Below are 18791 nucleotides of genomic sequence, written 5' to 3' on the forward strand. Positions count from 1 at the left end.
GCGGCGTCGGGTAATGAATTAGGCTCAATTTGGCGGCGTCGGGTAATGAATGAGGCCTAATTTGGCGGCGTCGGGTAATGAATGAGGCCTAATTTGGCGGCGTCGGGTAATGAATGAGGCCTAATTTGGCGCGTCGGGTATTGAATTAGGCCTAATTTGGCGTCGGGTATTGAATTAGGCCTAATTTGGCGCGTCTGGTATTGAATTAGGCCTAATTTGGCGCGTCTGGTATTGAATTTTTTACGTCGCTTAGTGAATTAGGCCTAATTTTACGTCGCTTAGTGAATTAGGCCTAATTTTACGTCGCTTAGTGAATTAGGCCTAATTTGGCGTCGGGTGGAGAATCCCTGGTTGATTCATCCTAATTTTGGTGGTAAGTAGTGAGGTAGGCTTAATTTTGGCGCGCGTAGCGAATTAAGCCTAATTTTTGCTACTATTACATCAAGGGAATGAAAAAAAGAGTAAATGAGGGAGGCGCGTGGTTATTTCTAAATGTTTTTTATTCAATACACGGATTATATAAATATGGGATTCAGTTTTGGATGATTGGATTTTTGTGTTTCGTTTCGTTCAAAAGGGAATAGAAAAACTTTGTTATCTAAAAAGTTGGGGTATTTATTTATTTATTAGCCGACATTGAAAAAGATTAGTTCTACTTTTTAATCATTTCACCGAGAGGCACTTTAGTAAAAAAGCAAAAACTTAAAAAATATAAAACTTAAGTTCGTAAATGCCGCCGCCGTCGTCGCCTTTTACAAAAATATTCACTTATCGGACGATTATCGTAAAAAATCGCCAATCCATTTTTGAAAAAACATTTTCTTCCTTCTCCGAACCTTTTATTCCGTTTCTTTCTTTCTTTCCACTTATCTAGAATTAATCTAAATTAAATCTAAAGGTAAGGACAAGTACAATTACAATCTTCCTTTAAACGCGTTATTAATATACGGGGGTGGTTGAAAAAATTTCTAAAGTGCTCGCTGTGAAAAAAAAGTTACCGCTAAATTTTAATTAAAAACGTAAAATTGTTTGATATGGGTTATTATTATCCACGTATACAAATGTTCACACTCTTATATAAATCCGCTTTGGTAATTAATTAATTATTATTTTGCGATTAAATATTCGTTTTTTTTTTTGTTTTTTTATATGAAAAGTTGGGGGAAGAAAATTCCGAAGAAGTTGCGTTGTCGCTACGTCAATTTGAATTATTTAAAAACACCGGTCATTTTAATAATAGAAATTAAAGTAATTAAAATTCGCGTCTAAAACCACAATTACTTTGATAAAAAGAAGCCGCTGGGAATGATTTAATTAGAAAAAAGAGATTTGCGATGGTTTCGTTTTATTGCCTTAAGAAGGAAGTGTCTCGACGCTCTTCTTGGTTGCCACCGCTATTCTTCTTCCGTTCAATTCAATTCAATTCAAATTAAATTACACAAAAAGGGATTTGGAATGATTAAGAACAGAAATGAAAGTAGAAAAATATATAAAAAAGCCCATTGTTTTTTTGTAAATTTCTCCCCAAATATAAGGCAATTCAGGGAATGTGTATCAATCATCATCATCGTAGTACAATCATTTATAATAATTTCGTCACGAAAAATGACTGTTCTTAGTATATAAAGGATGTCGAATATTTGTTAACATCGACCAAGGGTGCGGGGGACAACTAATTTATTTATTATTTCGTCCATTTTTATTTGATGTTTTTGTTTTTTTTTTGCATAATTGTCGAGTTTGGCTCGATGTGCGCGCTCAAACGGATTCAGCCGGACTCTGAAACTCGCTGAGGGCTTTAATGGGTGCGATGTTTTTCTTTTGCGAACCTTTACGAACTTTAGCTCGAACTTCTTCGGGTTTTTCACGACGAACTAACGGTTTTTTCTCGGGAGCTTTCATTTTCCAGACTACGATCGGAGACTAAAATGAAAACCCAACGATATATTAATACCTTTATGGTCGGGATTGCGGCGTTCTCGCTTACGGTAATGACGCCTCCGCTTCGAGGATATTTGGTTGAAGCGACGTAGGAAGCCTTGACAGTCAGGACAACGGCGTTCATCAGATTCTTGGCGGCTTGAATCAAGGACGTAGCGCTGTCCAGCTAAAGAACGGAGAACGAAACACGATGGACGGTTAATCTAAAGGAAAACGAAGAAAGCGACCTGTCTTCTTACCCCAGAGACGATCAGGTTTCCAGATATATTCTGAACATCAGCCTTGACTTTGCTGGTAATGTTCAACTGATGGCAGTACAGAGCGATTCGTTGCAAGTAGGCCAATAAGTCCTTCTTGGTGTTGGATTCGGGGCATTGGTCGGCGATCAAGCGAGCCAATTTGTCCAACTTGGTACCGTATTCCGAAATTTTCTTGGCCGCGTTAATAACGTCCATCGTCGTCTTCAAAGGTCCCTTCCCCCTACAAACCCATCCAAGATTAATTAACTATAAAAGGAAGGAACGCGTCTACGAGGAACCCTAAAACGAACCTGGTAAAGTCCGTCATCTCCATCATGATCATGCACATTTGTTTGGCTAAGACGATGACGTCATTGCCGGTATCGTCCCATTTCGCCACTTCTTGATCAAATTTGCTTTTTTCAGCGCGGAACGTTTCAACTTGAGCCGCGATTTTTTGCTTTTCTTCTTCAGAAACGAATCGGTAAGCGTCCTAACCGTTAACAAAAACCCCTCCATTTAATTTAACTTAACCACGTCGTGTATTACGAATAACAACACGTTAATACTTAATACTAACCCTAGTGTTATTAACACCCGTTATTTCGGGATATTCGTCGTAATCCGTATGAGCACTCGCTACAAACAAAATGGTTTTCAAAATTAAGTTTAATGTTTTGAAATTGCGACGAAAATCAAAATAAGTTTAACGGAGGAAAAATTGCCAAGCATTTTACGGAGGGGGGGGGGGAAAAGGTAAGGCAAGCGGCGGCTTACATTTGCTTCTAGTTTCGTAAGCATTATCTTCGTATTCTATTTCCGTCTCGGAATCGAGTTCATCAGCGTCCTAAGAAGTTTAATAAAAGCCAGAACGACAAAAATAACTTAGAACTTAGACAACAAAGCCAATCTACAAAATCCAAAAAACAAAAGAACGAAGATAGGGTAGGCCAACTACTACGCGACTAAGAGCCAAAGCTGCGCGGACTTTGGAAGAAAATGCGTCTGGCGGCGGCGGCTGCCACAATCACCACAGGTTCTTACATTTCTTATCAGTGGAACGGTAAGAATTATTGGTGGCTGAACCGGATCGAACGCTAAAGTCCACTTCATCCGGATCTAATTCATCATCGTCCTAGCGTCGTTCGACCATTAGTTATTAAAATTAAATTAAGTTTAAACTGTTCTATTCTATTCTAAGATCGCGACTATTTATAAGATAACCCCTTCATGTACTACATTCTTTCAGATCTGTAAGAACAATTTAGAACGGGTTAAAATTTTACCCGGTTCATCAGGACGGCTCTTCTAATTTCGCGGACGCCATCATAGACCAGTCTGGAGGCATCGATGAAATCGTTTTCGTCTACTTCCTTGGCGCCCGAAGAAGTCAAGGATTCAACAGCCGCTTCCACGCGATGGGCGAAGTTGGGCATCACTGTTAATATAGATGTTTAGGCGCGGGACAAATGGATTTTGCCACGGAGGCCAACAAATACCTTGGTCTCTTAGGACAGTGACGGCTTCGAGGACTCGGTCTGTATAAATGCCCGGTTCGTAATTGTCCATTTCGGAGGAGACTACGTTGCAAACTCTGGCGGATCTGCCTCTAATGGCTCCCGCCGTGCGATCCAGCGTATCTCCGTCGCCTTCTTGCAACGCCAAGACGCACTTGTTGACGTCTTCCAGGATGTGGTTCTCTAAAAATTTAAATTTATTTGATTGACGCGTGTCATTCTTAATGCCGGCTCAACAATGTACGTCAAGGGAAAAGAAACTTACCAGAAACGGCCAGGAAATCGTCGATGGTGGTGATGTCATCTACAGCTTCTGTCAAAACGCGTACTTGATTTTCCCAAGCGTCTTTGAAGGCGTCCATGTTTTCTTGAGCCGGTTTGGAACGAGGTCTGGCTGCCAAGACTCTGGCGGCGTTGATGACTTGAGGACATAAGTTGTCGATCTGGGCGGCCGCGTAACGCACCATCTTGACGCCATCCTCGTTGTTTGACATGGAACAAGCCAGATTCGCGACCTACAAAGACACTTTTAACTCCGACCCCCTCTTCTCTTGGTCAACAAAGACGGAATCTTACTTCGACCAGTTTATTGGCGTGTTCAGTGAAAACTTGAGCGTATTCCTCGACTTCTCTTTCATTACCATTCTTGGCGGCTTCAATCAAGACCAAAAGAGGAACGTTTGTCTCCAAGAAGGAATCGGAGACGTGGTCCACGACCGCCTTGCGCAACTGACGACGTAAATCGCGCGTTTTTCGCGTCATATGCTCGATGGCTTTGTCCAGCTGTTCCGAAGGTTGCTTTTTGCCAGTCTGACATATCCAACGAGATTAAGTAAGTCAAGAGCGGATTTATATGAGGTGGGAATGCGCGTCTTACATTCGCCATGTACTCGGAGAGGAGATCTTGCAGAGCTTGACGCACAGCGTTGCATTCTGCTACAATTCTCTCGCGTCGTTCGTCACGAGTGCAGGATGAATCGGCCATCAAGGCGGCCCCGCTTATAATGCTCTCCAGACGCTCCTCCAAGGCTGGACGGGTTCGAATCTCGTTATATGTCAAAGGATCCAGAATTATTCGCTCCTGTCATTGTTAAAAGATTATTAAAATGCCGCGCGCGCCTCGCGTGCCGTCACGCGTGTTCATCTTACGTCAAAGTCGTCTAAGGCGGCGGCCAATTCGCCGGGTCCGTCGTAAGGCGGCTGTCCCAAAGCGCCATTGGTGGATTTTCCCTGAGCAACGTCACTAATGGTGCTAACGGCTTCGCAGACTTGTTTGAAGATATAGTCTCTGTTTTCTCTGGCCGCCGACAATTCGGGATGACGGACGTACACCTTGGAAGCCGTCAAGAGCATCATGCTGTTTTTCTTCAGCACCGCTCTGGCCGCTGCTAAATCATCCCTTAACCGAGGATCTTTCAGTTCCGATTGTCTCTTGGCGGCTTGCTGGATCAAGTCGCTCGTGTTGCGACCAAATTTTCTGAAAGACTCTAGGAGTTCCGACTGGCTCGAGGCGTTTTTCACTTTGCCCAAATCGTCCTCAACCTGCGGCGTCAAAAACAATTTATTTTCCTCAAGAGCGCGACTCCGGCAAAGAAATGAATGTGAGAAGCGTCTTTACCACTCTAAGGGACTTCAACAGTCTGTGGACGTCAACCATATCAGCCAAGATGAGGAGTCTAGTGACGGCTGAAAGCAAATTTCTGGCAGCGCGCACCATGTTTCCTCTTTTCAAGGAGGAACACGGATCCTCGGCAAATTCTCTCGAAGCTTTGCTCATTGTTTCTCCTATCAATCAAAATGTCAAAAAAACTTTCAAAAGTCAACTTTATTCCTTCGATATACTGACCAGTTTTCCTAACTTCTTCCACAGCAGCCATCATTTCTTGATGAATATCTGGATTTTCGTTGGCAATTTCTTCCCCTTTCTCGATGAAATTCTCTGTGGCTTTTTCAACGGCCGCTACCAAAACGTGAGCCCTTTTTGATCTACCTTTTTTCTTTTTGGACGGTCCCTTTGTGTTTACTAGAGTCGTCACCTAATATTTGTTCCTCGCGATATTATGAAATTGTTTCTTTTGTAGATAATTCGTATCGCATTTTTACCTGAATGACCAAAGGTTCTAAGGTTTTTTCTACGGAATGCGTTCGAATTTCGAGGTTTTTCGGGTCCCATTTTAATGTAATAGGAGCAGGCATTATGTCCGTCGTTGACATGGCTTCGTTCAATTCACAATTTGCGAACCTTAAAATTAAACTATTACATAAAAATTATCGGCCATCCGCGACTATCGATCATCCCAATTAAATTAAATAATTCTAATTAGTTTAATTAAAAAAAAAAACCCGAGCTCCATGTAGTGCAACTGTGCAATTACACTTAATGCACGCTCCCTTCCTAACCTAACCTTAATAATTTTGAAAACCCAAGGCTTACGAAAAATCAGTTGTTCACTTACTTTGTTGCTATGTAGGAAGTAAATATTTATCCGTATGATATTTTTAAATCCACGATTAGATAATTTAAAAAATTACTCGATTTAATATCGATTTCTCCTAAAAAACAATGAAATATTCAAATTAAACTGAAAAACTATTAGGCCTACTCCCAAAAATTCCACTAGGAGTCTGGGATGGGCTAGTAGTATGACCAATGAGTATGACAGAATTGACACTAGTGATGTTCCTAGCTGGGACGGACCAATTACAAAGTCGATACGATAAACAAAAAGTGGCGGGAAAATCGAATACGACAATCTTGAGTACCGACTCCGTATAAAATGTTTCATTAGTCCGAATTAAGTCTGTGATTATTTCTTTTATTTCAGTTATCAAAAGTACTGTACAATTTATCATCTTTTATCGTTAGATTTTGATGAAATTCTTCCAAGATGTCTGACTCGGCTGGATTACGTATTCTCTCGTCTGACTCCTTTGCTTCTAGGAGACTTGTATAACGAAATTCAGGCACTGTGGGATTCAGGTGTGATTTGAAACTAAGGTTTTCTAGCTTTATAGTTGCCTCTTTCAATTCCAACGCTTTGGTCACAGTGTAAAGTTGGTCTTGTAGAAAAATCAAATTTTTCCTGGAACAAACTCTTTGTTAGAAACGGGTACAGTTAATCCGTATTTTAATGTTAATTTTTACTTCGACTTTCGAACTTGGGCGTCGAGTTCACTTAATGTTCTTCGTGTCGCTTCGACTTCGGAGTGTAAAACGATCCGCGGAAAATCGTGGGTGATTTCGCCATTTGGAACCCATTTCCGGTTTTCAAGACGGGTTTGCGCCAGCTTCAGGGGCCAATTTGTTTCTTTCAAACACGTTTCCGTTTCTAAGATCTCTCGATAGAGTCTCGGGATTTCCTCTTCGAGCTAGCGTACGTAAAGATAAAATTGGATCAGTGATGGGTTCTCGGTCTTCAACTTGAGAAAACTAGGGTTATTGACTTTGTTTTTCTGGTGTTCCAAATGATCTCTCTCGGCTTCCGTTTCCGCAAGTCGTTTTTTCATGAAAGCGCGCGTTTTTTCAAGTTCCGTATTTACTTCTAGTTGGAGTCTTCTCACGGTGGTCTCCGCCGACTGGACGGTCTCGGCGCAGGTCTCCACCGTTTCGGTAACTTCTTTCAATTCAGCGACTAGTTTTTCGGTCCAAAATCTTTCGCTGACGATGCTGAGGAGAACCATTCATTAGGAACGAATGAAATTAGGGTTAAAATGGCTTACTTTTTCGGAGTATCCATGGCTGTTGGTTTGAAAGATACATCTTTCGAGTCCTTGGTTAGTTTCGCTTGAGCGCGGTCACTTTCCAGGGCCAACTGCTTACTCTTCTCCTGGTGTTGGAGAGTTCGAAGACAATTGTTCAGTTGAAAGCGAGCATCCCAAAGTTCCTGGCCTTTGAGAATCAACTGACGTTTGCTTTCACCCAAAACACGACGTTCCTAAAGATTTCGCATTGTATTTTTACTTCACTGTAGGTTGTATCTATCTAAGTAGGTATGTACTTCTAGAAGTTGAAGGTGTACTTGGTCTCGGACCAAGTCGGCATCGCGACGTTGATCTCTAATCTCCAAACATCCCAGGGCGGTGAACAGATGTGGCTCTTTTTCTAAAAGAGCATTATCCACCTGTTTCTTAGCTTCTTTAACTTTTTCAAACTGTTCCTCCACTCTTTGTCGGGCATTAGTCAACGAGGCCAGCCAACGGGATATGTCCTCGGCACGATCGCTCAAAGCCGAAACGGTTTCCTAAACCGAAGAATTGATGCTGAGGACGTGGGGCAATAAAAAAATATGATTAATGGACGTACTCGGGCGTGCCATTCGCTGGTTCGGTAAGCTCTGTTCCGAACTTCTTGACTTCGGTACCGATTCGACTGGGATTCTTCGTATAGGGCAGACGTGACCTTTCGAGTCTCTTCGTTAAGTCGGTACCATTCGTCTATCCCACGATAATCGACGGATTTAGGTGAAAAAGTTTCGGGAAGGACCATCTTATATTTCGAAACTGATCAAAGAAACCGAATGAAACTGTCCGTTTCTATGGAAACATCCAAACAAAAGATTGACCGGTCCCGGTGTTATCACCTTATAAAGCCTATCCTAATACGCTCAAAAACCCTAGTTGTGTGTTTAATCACGCTATGGACATGATATGAATTAATAGCAATTTGTATGCTCCCCGATTTAAAAGTTTATTTTTAATATATTTTTGTGGATTTTATTTTATAAAATATGTTGAGTTTATTATATTTGTGTTCAGTCCGTTTTCGGGGCTGTTTCTACTTTCTAGGTACCGGCAACACTGCCGTCTACTCTAGGGAAAATGGCGTCGCGTTCGTGTTTCTTGAAGTGATTCTCTTTGTTAACTAAGTATAATTATTTGGCAAATTAATTGTAATTAAAGTGAAAAATGTCGACGATTTCGGTTAAATATAGTCGTCACAATGTTAGGAGAACGCGTAAGAAAAGTTCCAAGAAAGCTGTCCTTTCAACTCGAGTCATTAACGAAGGTAAGTCGCTATTTCCTTAAGCCTTGGTCAGCCTATTTGATTAAATTGATTTATGGACTTCTTTTATGATCCAAGAATTATCGAACCAGTTTTTTTTTATAAATTTTTGTGAAAAGCAATTACTTTAATCTTGGGATTAGTAGAGATTAGGCGTTAATTGTACGTCAAAGAAATTATCGGTGCTACGTAAATTGGGAATAAAAATTCCCCAAAGGGCCGAAACATGGCATTGGCATTTCCCCCAAGGCATACATTAGGCTTATTGATGATGGCACAGTAACAACAAAGCTAATAAAGAAAAAGAAGTTCGCTGCCAATTTGAATTCTGGAATCTTTGTGATATTTTGTCTTTTAATTAACTACGAGTTTATATCTTTTGAACAAATAATTTCAGAAGCGGGTGATCAAGGTGATTTTTATCCTCCGCCTCCTGTGGCAGCAAACTCTAGTGGGGCTGCTGGTTCTAGTGGAGGAAGCGGCGCAGCCAGCTGCCCAATCGCTTCCGTCGCCCATCAGCCGCCTTACGACTTGAGAAGGAAACTCTCAATGTTAGACAATTCCCCCTCCAGTAACTCTGGCAGCGCTAATACCGCCAGTTCTTCAAGCGCTTCCTATTCCGCAACGGGCAATAACCCCTCTGGATGGGGAAATTCCCCTCCAACAAACCTCTCTTCCTCTTCGTGCCATACTCAAGTTCCCAGGAAAAGACAGAAAAGAGCCAATTCTTCCTCTCAAAGTGCCGCAGAAGGTAAATAATTGTTGCTAGACCCTCTCTGTGTCTTCAAGTACTAAAGTGCTCTCTTGTCTGTGAATGGCTATTGCCCCAAACACGTAAAACCAGGGTTCAAACAAACCTGGAAAACAGGGAAAACCTGGAAAAATCAGGGAAATAAATAGTTGACAAAAACCTCAGGGAAAACTCAGAAATTTCGAAGTTTTATTAAAATTCAGGGAAATTTGTGTCAAACTGGGGCCGAGTAATTGAGGAAAATGATCATAAACAACCCCCTCCATAGGAATAGCATTACACTAAACTTTGGAGGCTCGTAACTATGTTTCTACTAGAGATACGGGGATGTCCTTTGAGTATGTTATAGTCCAATTTGTCCCCCATCTAACCATACTAAAAACGTAGGGCTACGACAAACAGGGACCGAGTAATTAAGCAAAATGTTCAAAAACATACCCCCTCCATAGGATTAACATTACACTAAACTTTGGAGGCTCATAACTCTGGTTCTACTAGAGATACGGGGATGCCCTTTGAGTATGTTAAAGTGCAATTTGTCCCCCATCTAACCATACTAAAAACGTACAGCTACGACAAACGGGGCCGAGTAATTAAGCAAAATGTTCAAAAACATACCCCCCCTCCATAGGAATAGCATTAGACTATACTTTGCAGGCTCATAACTCTCATTCTACTAGAGACACGAGGATGTCCTTTGAGTATGTTATAGTGCAATTTGTCCCCCATCCAACCATACTAAAAACTTAGGGCTACGACAAACAGGGGCCGAGATATTAAGCAAAATGTAAACAAACAAACCCCTCCATAGGAGAAGCATTTGACCCAATTTTGGAGGCTCGTAACTCTGGTTCTAGTAGAGATACGGGGATGTCCTTTGAGTATGTTATAGCGCAATTTGTCCCCCATCCAACCATACTATAAACTTAGGGCTACGACAAACAGGGGCCGAGTACTTAAGCAAAACGTAACCAAACAAACCCCTCCATAGGAAAAGCATTTGACCCAACTTTGGAGGCTCGTAACTCTGGTTCTAGTAGAGATACGGGGGTGTCCTTTGAGTATGTTATAGCGCAATTTGTCCCCCATCCAACCATACTATAAACTTAGGGCTACGACAAACAGGGGCCGAGTACTTAAGCAAAACGTAACCAAACAAACCCCTCCATAGGAAAAGCATTTGACCCAACTTTGGAGGCTCGTAACTCTGGTTCTAGTAGAGATACGGGGATGTCCTTTGAGTATGTTATAGCGCAATTTGTCCCCCATCCAACCATACTATAAACTTAGGGCTACGACAAACAGGGGCCGAGATATTAAGCAAAATGTAACCAAACAAACCCCTCCATAGGAAAAGCATTTGACCCAACTTTGGAGGCTTGTAACTCTGGTTCTACTAGAGATACGGCGATATCCTTTGAGTATGTTATAGTCCTATTTGCCCCCCTCCTTCGTTAAAATTTGCTCCATAGGATACTCCATATACGGAGAAAACCTGGAAATTTCAGGGAAGGATATGGGGAAAAACCTGGAAATCTCAGGGAAATTTGTTTTCCAAAAGTTGTATGAACCCTGAAAACGGCGCTGAAAGATAATAATAGCTCTATTATATGACACTCGCGTTGTTTGTTTTGATGTTTTCTTAGGTGCGGCGAGCGCGGCCCACTACTTATTGTACGAACTTCCGGATGAAATCTTGTTGAATATCTTTTCCTATTTATTGGAGCAAGATTTGTGCCGCGTGGCGCAAGTCTGCAAGCGCTTCCACGCCATTAGCGCCGATACGGAGTTATGGAAGAGCCTGTACCAGGGCGTCTTCGAGTACGACCTTCCCTTATTCCACTTGGCCCCTTGCAAATTTGAATTTGCCCAACCTGAAGAAACCGAGTCGGAAAATCCTTGGAAGGAAAGCTTCAAACAACTCGTAAGAATATTGGCAAACGCGATAAGTAGTTAGTTACGTAACTAACACTTTATTTGGTTCAGTATCGCGGTCTTCATGTCAGACCTGGTCACCAAGAAATGCGTGATAAATACGCTGAAAGATACAAAGGCCGAAATATCATGGTGATTAATTGAGAATAACACGAAGGGGGTCCTTTTTCAAATGGGTCAACGGTAGTAATGTTTTTATTTCAGTATTTCGACACTATTGAAGCGGCTTTCAATTACTCCGAGGAATTGGAGAATCCTTTAATCTTCATTCATGGGGGAACTTACAAGGGGGAGTTTCTTATTGTTGACACTAACATGTCCATGATTGGCGCCGGTAATGAAATCTACCGGTTTTTTTAGGCTTATTTCTTTCTCTAGAACATGGTTTGTTTGTTTGTTTTCCGTCAGCTTCCGGAAACGTAGCTGAGAATGTCATTTTAGAAAGGGAAAGCGAATCAACCATTACCTTTGTCGACGGAGCCAAAGAGGCCTATTTAGGATATGTCACTTTAAAAGTACGCCGCCCCGACCTTTTTATCTTTAGGTAACATCATCAGGGGACAAAGATAGAGTTGGTTTTTTTTTAATTTATTTTTAGTTCACGCCGGATATTACGTCATCGACGCCTCATCATAAACATTACTGTCTAGAAATAACTGAAAATTGTTCACCCACTATTTGCCATTGTATTCTTAGAAGCACTTCCGTTGGTAAGTTCAAATGATGAACCGGGGGAGACGGGGGTCGTGATTAAACGAGGTCAATTTGGTGTTGATAGTGGGGGCAGCCGTTTGCGTCACGGGTGTGGGCGCGGAACCCGTCATTCGTCATTGCGACGTGAGTGATTGCGAAAATGTCGGTGTCTATATCACGGATTACGCGCAAGGCATCTACGAGGAGAACGAGATCAGTCGTAACGCTCTGGCGGGCGTCTGGGTCAAGAACCACGCCAACCCCATCATGAGACGCAACCACATTCATCACGGACGCGACGTCGGTGTCTTCACTTTCGACAACGGACTCGGATATTTCGAGGCCAATGATATTCACAACAATCGCATCGCGGGTTTCGAGGTCAAGGCGGGCGCTAATCCAACCGTCGTCCATTGCGAGATTCATCACGGACAGACGGGTGGCATCTACGTTCACGAGAATGGAAGGGGACAATTCATCGAGAACAAAATACATTCGAATAACTTCGCCGGCGTCTGGATCACGTCTCATAGTAATCCAACTATCAGGTGAGTCGAGCGATAATCGCGCAGGCGCTTCGTGGAGACAAATACTGAAGATAGTATTCGTTCTTTGTCGCGGTCATCAATAGGCGTAACGAAATTTACAACGGTCACCAAGGAGGCGTGTATATATTTGGAGATGGACGAGGCCTAATTGAGCACAATAACATTTACGGAAACGCCTTGGCTGGCATCCAGATCAGGACGAATAGCGACCCGATTGTTCGCTACAATAAAATTCATCACGGACAACACGGGGGGATATACGTTCACGAAAAGGGACAGGGACTGATCGAGGAGAACGAAGTCTACGCCAATACCTTGGCGGGCGTCTGGATCACGACGGGATCGATGCCCGTCCTCAGGCGTAATCGCATTCACTCTGGGAAACAAGTTGGCGTCTATTTCTACGACAATGGACACGGACGCCTAGAGGAGAACGACATCTTCAATCATCTGTACTCTGGAGTTCAAATCAGGTCAGATACGACTAACAATAAGCTTACAACCTCCTTCCACCCTTGACACCTTGTTGGTTAGCACTCTGAAAAGGTTTCGTGACATTGGAACGGAACTTCTTAGGACCCCCTTGATAATTTTGATAGACGGCACGTTTCTTAGGACCCCCTGATAGTTTGATAGATGGGACGTATTTATTTAGAGTCGTCGGGGGCTGAGAGAAAATGTTAAAGAGAGCGAATAAGGGGTTAGCTTGAGTAGCCAGCCGCGCGAAACGATTTGCGGTCTAGAGAATTGAGGAGGGCGGGTTTAGCGCGTCCTGGGTGTCCACAACGCGGACAGTTACGCGATGACTGAGTACGGGCGTGACGTTTGATATGATAGCCTCGAGTACGCGACTTAGAACTTCGGGATTAAATAAGTGGCGTAAGAATGAATCAAATAAGTACACTAGGTCATTGATTCTGTGACCAGCTCCACATTATTAACCTTGCAAACGTGTCGGGAAGGAGTTGGGTGAGTTTGGTGAAGAAATTGCGCGTTAAAACACGCGCCACCAGTAAAAGTGACTTACTAGTTACTGATTGTTGTCGATTCCTTGTCGTTGTCATTGTTCAGAACGGGTAGCAACCCAGTTATTCGCAAGAACAAAATCTGGGGAGGTCAGAATGGTGGCGTCTTGGTGTACAACGGGGGATTGGGTGTCCTGGAACACAACGAGATTTTCGACAATGCCATGGCGGGCGTCTGGATTAAAACTGACAGTAACCCGACTCTACGTCAGAATAAGATATACGACGGTCGCGATGGTGGCGTTTGTATCTTTAACGGGGGGAAGGGCGTCTTGGAGGAGAACGACATCTTCCGCAACGCCCAAGCGGGTGTCCTGATCAGCACCCAGAGTCACCCCGTCCTCAGACGTAACCGGATCTTTGACGGTTTGGCGGCTGGCGTCGAGATCACCAATAACGCCACGGCCACCTTAGAGTTCAACCAGATTTTCAATAATCGCTTTGGCGGACTTTGTTTGGCCAGCGGAGTGCAACCCGTATTAAAAGGGAATAAAATCTTCGACAATCACAACGCGGTGGAGAAAGCCGTGACCAGCGGTCAATGTTTATACAAGATCTCTAGTTACACCAGTTTCCCTATGCACGATTTCTATAGGTAAGAAACGAAAGAAGCCTTTAAGATGAGAAGGTAAGTTCATTTATTTATTTATCGTTTGTTTCGTCTTGTCCGAAGATGTCGGACGTGTAACACGACGGATAGAAACGCCATTTGCGTCAATTGCATTAAGACTTGTCATTCTGGCCACGAAGTAGAGTTCATTCGTCATGATAGGTGAGAATTTTGAGTCAAACGTCGCGTACAAAGAGCTCAACTCGGTTTGGGAAATAATTTGAGTTGACCATCTCTTTCTTTCTTATTTTCTTTGTCCTTGCGCGACTTGGTGGGGTATCATTTTGGCGTTTGTCAGGTTCTTTTGCGATTGCGGTGCGGGGACGTTAAGTAACCAATGCCAACTACAAGGGGAACCGACTCAGGATACGGATACTCTCTACGATTCGGCCGCCCCCATAGAATCTCACACGTTGATGGTCAATTGACCGCCGCGGCGCCCATCTACCTACCTACACGCTGGTTGTTTTTTTTTTTTAGACAATTACCTTACCGCCGATGCCACTTTTCGCGAAATAAACAAACAAAAAACAAACCCGAACCAACAAACACACACACACACCGTGTTTTTACGCGTCTTTGTGTCGTAGAGGATGCCATGATTTTTCCCATAATCGCTTATTACTGTGGAAAGAAACTGAAATGGCAAAGCGTCTGCTTCTCTTACGTTTGTTTGTTTTGATATTCATTATTTGGCAAAAAGGACGAAATGGTAAATAATTGCATTGGGCACTTGGCCTTTTTTTTTTTTTTGTCTCTCGAGAGGCAAAAACAATTTAAACAAATATATTCCGGTATCTTTAAATTAATAATTGATGGTGCGCGATTTGCATTGCATTTATCGCGTGTTTTCATCGGGCCTTAAAATCTTACGTCAACACAAATGGTGGCTACCTCCGTTGGTTTTATTGTTTTTTTCATTCACTTCACTTCACTTCACCTCCCTCGCCAAGTTCACATTAATTCTCTCTCGCCGCATTAAAAATCAACCCCTGATTCCTGAATAATAAGGCTTAGCGCCGCTGTTTTAATTTCATTCAATCATTAATTAATTAATAATTATTTAGGCTTAGCTCCCCTTTTTAATAACGCAACTCTATTAATTTTCTTCCCCGCCTTTTCTAGTCAAAACCAAAATCACACACGCCGCGCAGTTAACGAATAAATTCCATTCCAATCGTAATTAACATACATTTAATTAATTAATTAATTAAACTAATCACGTGTTCCCATCCCTCTCTAATTATTTTTTTCTATCATGTGCCAGAGACGATCCACCGAAATATTACGCCCCCTCCCCCCCATTTTAACTTAGTCCCCCCCCCCCAATTCATGTTAAAAACAAACAAACAAACATTATTTTGTCGTCGTGTAAATATTTAATTATTTTGATTTTATTTTATTTGCCCAATCAATAGTTAGTTTTAATTTTTTATCGGATGATGTAAATAAGAATTTGTGACGCGATAGCGACAAATAATTTTTCGAGATAAGACGGTGTTTGTTGATTGGAGAGTGTTGTTTGAGAAAATTTAGGGTAAAAACTTTTGAAGAACTTCCAACACATCGCTAAAACAAAAACAAAAAAAAATACTCGCTTAGTTTAGTTGTTTAGGTTTAAATTAAATCTATCTACGTTAAATCGCGATCGCGGCGGCGGTTTTTAATTAAACGCAGGGTTTTAATTATTATTATTATTAATTTTCCCTTTCCCCCCCCCCTTCGATAAAATAACAAACAAAAACAAACGATTGGATATCAAAGTGACCTTGAAAGCAATTTTAACCCCCCCCCCCCATCATCCCCCATCGCCCAAATTAGGCTTAAAAATGATTTAGAAATGCTTTGATAAATATTATAATTAAATCTAACCAAATAAATTTAAATCTTAACAAGCCAATAAATTTTTTCTACCGCAAGAATTCTAATTGAAAAAAAAAATAATTAATAAAGATCGATGCACCCAAACTCCAACTCCGTGTTAATTGAGGACAAACGAAACGAATGACGCGCTAAATTATTAACCAACGCTAATAAGTACTTGGTAATAATAATAATAATAATGAAGCCGGGTTACGGCGGCGGACACTGAAGTTTTTTTTTAGAACTACGTACTTTGAGACTAAAAAAAAATGTGTCGCCTGAATTTATTTCTGTTTATGAAAAAAAGGTGTTGTCGTCTGTCGGAAAACGAAAACAAAAATTACGGTAAACGCAAAAAAAAAGACATTAACGTTTTTAAACAATCTTTAATGAAAACAAACGGATTATAAATATATGAAAAAAAAACAAATTATTATATAAACTTCGTCTCTATTTGAAAAAAAACGAATCATGCAAACAAACAAACAAACTTTCCAAGTTTTTCCTATTTTTTTTTTTTTTTTTAACAAACTAGGGTGTTTATTATAATATAAAATTACGCTTTTAATTTTTTTTGGGTTTGAGAGATAAAAAGGCGCACTTCAGGCACGCACCACCGTTTCAATATAAGAATGAGCGAGCAACGAGCTTCCTAACATTAATAAAACGTTTAATGTTTGGGTTTTTTTTTTTTTAATTTTTTCTCTCGCCGTTGCCTCGAAACCGATATTGATTTTAATTAATTTAAATTAAATTATCGTGTTGGGCAAAAACAAAACAACAAAAAAAATATGGTTATTAAACTAAAAGATGTGTACATTTGTCTGTAAAACTATAAATAAGAGAAAAAAACAAACGTCGCGAGCCAACCAACTTTACGTTCTTTTAAGTATAATTATCGCATTGATAAAGTGTGTAGCAAATTTTGTTTTTTTTTTACCTAGTAAATTGGTTTTTACGTAACTATGACGTCATTCAAAATACTTACTCATACGTTATTGTTCTTTATTTAAAGGAAAAACACGCGTAACGTAACTGATTATATCTTAAAAGAATTACCTTTTTCTAAATATAAAAGGAATTAAAAATATTAAATGAAATAAATTATATCTTATTACCCGCCATTGGTTTAGTGGCGTCTGCGAAATGGAATCTCTTGCGCGCGGCGTGATCGGGTGGGCTATTACCTACCTTTGAGAATTCAACCAATCCCTTTAGGGGTGGCTATCTGACGTCACTAAAGCAATGGCGGCGCGGTAGTCCTTGTTTTTAAGACTAATTAAATGTTAATTATTTTGTAATAAGAGATAATTTATTTTAATTTTAATATTTTTCATTTTATATTTAGAAAAAGGTCATTCTTTAAAGCTATAATGTTATGTTTGCTAAACATTTCCTTTAAAATAAATGCATTGATTATTATGAAACAGAAGAAAATATTCGTAATAATTACTTTTAATTTACAATAATTTACAGGCAAACAATTAATTAGTGTTCTACAAACTATTCTATAATTATTTATTTATTCCTAGAATCGCTTTCTTGGCGTCATCTACAGCTTCAAAAATCAGAGGTTTGCTATCGTTAGTAATTTCCGCGTCTAATTTTTCCGTGACAAACTTACAACTTTTATCGACATGATCGTGTTCCTCTTTCTTATTGAAAAACGGAACTTTTAATTTAATGTCCTTTTTATTGTGCAGTACTCGTTCTAAATGTCTGATTTCAGCGTCTTGTTTGATGACCGTGTAACGAAGTTCATCAACTATATCGTATAGTTCGTTAAATCTGGCTTCTCTGGCCGCTTCCCTCTCTTTCTCTTTGTTGGCCGAACGGATGTACTCGAGGGTCAAGGTAATAGCCGCTGTTAAGAAGATGACGCTTTCCCCCAAGAGCTCCGCACCCAATTCAATGGCCATAGTCTCGTTCAATTTGGGGACTTCAACTGGTTTTCCCAAATTCAACATTTTCATTTTAATCGTCACTTCGAAGAAATGGTAGACTAGAGAAAGAGAGAGTGAGTTGGCTTAGTTTAATTTAATTTATTTAAAGATTTAATTTTGATGGATGGTGAAAGGGTTTTACATTGAGCTGGTGGCATGCAAATGTAAGTGCGAAAGAAGTGACTTTTCTTGGCCCTAATTTTAATTTGATTGGCGAGGGGCTTGCTGAGTTGTTTGATGGCTAAGGCGCCCAATTTCACGATAGGAAAAGCCCCCACGACCATAATTACTCCTTAATTAATTACGATTAAATTAACACCGAGTTTAAATTCGGAAAACTACATTCCCATCATTCCCTGTCTTAAGCCTTAGCTTTTAATTCCAACCGCCGAAAGGAGCGGGCGGCCATGTTTTTTTTTTCGTTGCGAAAATAATCCGCCAGGTGTAAGAAAGCATGACGTAATTTTGATGGAAACTGAAACTATCTTTCTTGCAAAGTCGAGGGGCTAATCACTCTCAGTCTCAGAGTCTCGTACACCGATTACGGATTATGCGTAATCATTTAAGTACTGTCAGGGGCAGGAAACTTAAGTACAGTTAAAGGTACCGTCGTGTACATCGATTACGCTAAGTGGCTGGCCCCTCGCGCCAAGCAGCTATCTATATTCTATAAATAAAAAATATTCCCAAGTGGGCTTCTTCCAAAACAAACTATCGCTCCATT

The 18791-nt window shown here is 40.9% G+C and overlaps 4 protein-coding genes across 7 annotated transcripts; 1 reads left to right on the top strand and 3 right to left on the bottom strand.

The window, feature by feature from the left end:
* Window positions 1–482: 482 nt before the first annotated feature.
* On the bottom strand, window positions 483–6330 carry alpha-Cat (catenin alpha). Of its 3 annotated transcripts, none has more exons than XM_089869828.1 (16): window positions 6154–6330; window positions 5801–5939; window positions 5544–5733; window positions 5316–5482; window positions 4847–5239; window positions 4575–4778; window positions 4274–4507; window positions 3963–4212; window positions 3680–3880; window positions 3467–3618; window positions 3225–3315; window positions 2761–2819; window positions 2492–2673; window positions 2181–2421; window positions 1988–2107; window positions 483–1923 (listed from the first exon to the last, which is right to left on the bottom strand). In XM_089869828.1, the coding sequence occupies exons 2-16, from the start codon at window positions 5909–5911 to the stop codon at window positions 1759–1761; spliced, it is 2760 nt and encodes a 919-aa protein (XP_089725954.1). In that variant the 5' UTR covers window positions 5912–5939; window positions 6154–6330; the 3' UTR covers window positions 483–1758. The 3 variants fall into 3 exon arrangements, with proteins under 3 accessions (XP_089725954.1, XP_089726024.1, XP_089726084.1); XM_089869898.1 differs by having other exon boundaries at window positions 5801–5951; XM_089869958.1 differs by lacking the exon at window positions 3225–3315 and adding an exon at window positions 2958–3027 and having other exon boundaries at window positions 6154–6329.
* Window positions 6331–6496: 166 nt separating this feature from the next.
* On the bottom strand, window positions 6497–8381 carry LOC149718150 (tektin-B1). The gene is made up of 7 exons (XM_089870061.1): window positions 8278–8381; window positions 8001–8197; window positions 7696–7938; window positions 7418–7632; window positions 7142–7364; window positions 6843–7066; window positions 6497–6780 (listed from the first exon to the last, which is right to left on the bottom strand). The coding sequence occupies exons 2-7, from the start codon at window positions 8181–8183 to the stop codon at window positions 6519–6521; spliced, it is 1350 nt and encodes a 449-aa protein (XP_089726187.1). The 5' UTR covers window positions 8184–8197; window positions 8278–8381; the 3' UTR covers window positions 6497–6518.
* A 97-nt stretch (window positions 8382–8478) lies between these two features.
* FBXO11 (F-box protein 11) lies at window positions 8479–17087 on the top strand. Its single transcript, XM_089869723.1, has 12 exons — window positions 8479–8702; window positions 9097–9450; window positions 11097–11374; window positions 11437–11517; window positions 11590–11719; window positions 11794–11900; window positions 11984–12095; window positions 12164–12626; window positions 12710–13099; window positions 13698–14246; window positions 14325–14423; window positions 14560–17087. The coding sequence occupies exons 1-12, from the start codon at window positions 8603–8605 to the stop codon at window positions 14687–14689; spliced, it is 2793 nt and encodes a 930-aa protein (XP_089725849.1). The 5' UTR covers window positions 8479–8602; the 3' UTR covers window positions 14690–17087.
* Window positions 17088–17563: 476 nt separating this feature from the next.
* LOC149718152 (putative OPA3-like protein CG13603) lies at window positions 17564–18507 on the bottom strand. Of its 2 annotated transcripts, XM_089870243.1 has the most exons (3): window positions 18210–18507; window positions 17749–18126; window positions 17564–17682 (listed from the first exon to the last, which is right to left on the bottom strand). In XM_089870243.1, the coding sequence occupies exons 1-3, from the start codon at window positions 18349–18351 to the stop codon at window positions 17639–17641; spliced, it is 564 nt and encodes a 187-aa protein (XP_089726369.1). In that variant the 5' UTR covers window positions 18352–18507; the 3' UTR covers window positions 17564–17638. The 2 variants fall into 2 exon arrangements, with proteins under 2 accessions (XP_089726369.1, XP_089726296.1); XM_089870170.1 differs by having other exon boundaries at window positions 17564–18126; window positions 18210–18506.
* Window positions 18508–18791: the final 284 nt, after the last annotated feature.

The sequence above is a fragment of the Phalangium opilio genome, unplaced genomic scaffold (genome assembly GCF_054372755.1).
Source record: "Phalangium opilio isolate 3A_F unplaced genomic scaffold, DU_Popi_V2 ptg000002l_1, whole genome shotgun sequence".
In the NCBI taxonomy this organism is placed as follows: Eukaryota; Metazoa; Arthropoda; class Arachnida; order Opiliones; family Phalangiidae; genus Phalangium; species Phalangium opilio.

Bases quoted from the DNA above. Each gene is read 5' to 3' on its own strand.
- LOC149718152 (XM_089870170.1), bottom strand. From the start codon at position 18,351: ATGGTCGTGGGGGCTTTTCCTATCGTGAAATTGGGCGCCTTAGCCATC. The intron at 18,127-18,209 runs GTAAAACCCTTT...CTCTTTCTCTAG, and splicing joins TTGCATGCCACCAGCTCAAT to TCTACCATTTCTTCGAAGTG.
- FBXO11 (XM_089869723.1), top strand. From the start codon at position 8,603: ATGTCGACGATTTCGGTTAAATATAGTCGTCACAATGTTAGGAGAACG. The intron at 11,375-11,436 runs GTAAGAATATTG...TATTTGGTTCAG, and splicing joins AGGAAAGCTTCAAACAACTC to TATCGCGGTCTTCATGTCAG. The intron at 14,247-14,324 runs GTAAGAAACGAA...TCTTGTCCGAAG, and splicing joins CCTATGCACGATTTCTATAG to ATGTCGGACGTGTAACACGA.
- alpha-Cat (XM_089869828.1), bottom strand. From the start codon at position 5,911: ATGTCAACGACGGACATAATGCCTGCTCCTATTACATTAAAATGGGAC. The intron at 5,734-5,800 runs GTAAAAATGCGA...AACAAATATTAG, and splicing joins TAGAACCTTTGGTCATTCAG to GTGACGACTCTAGTAAACAC. The intron at 1,924-1,987 runs GTAAGCGAGAAC...TTTTCATTTTAG, and splicing joins GAAGCGGAGGCGTCATTACC to TCTCCGATCGTAGTCTGGAA.
- LOC149718150 (XM_089870061.1), bottom strand. From the start codon at position 8,183: ATGGTCCTTCCCGAAACTTTTTCACCTAAATCCGTCGATTATCGTGGG. The intron at 7,633-7,695 runs GTACATACCTAC...CGAAATCTTTAG, and splicing joins TACACCTTCAACTTCTAGAA to GAACGTCGTGTTTTGGGTGA. The intron at 7,365-7,417 runs GTAAGCCATTTT...GGTTCTCCTCAG, and splicing joins GCCATGGATACTCCGAAAAA to CATCGTCAGCGAAAGATTTT.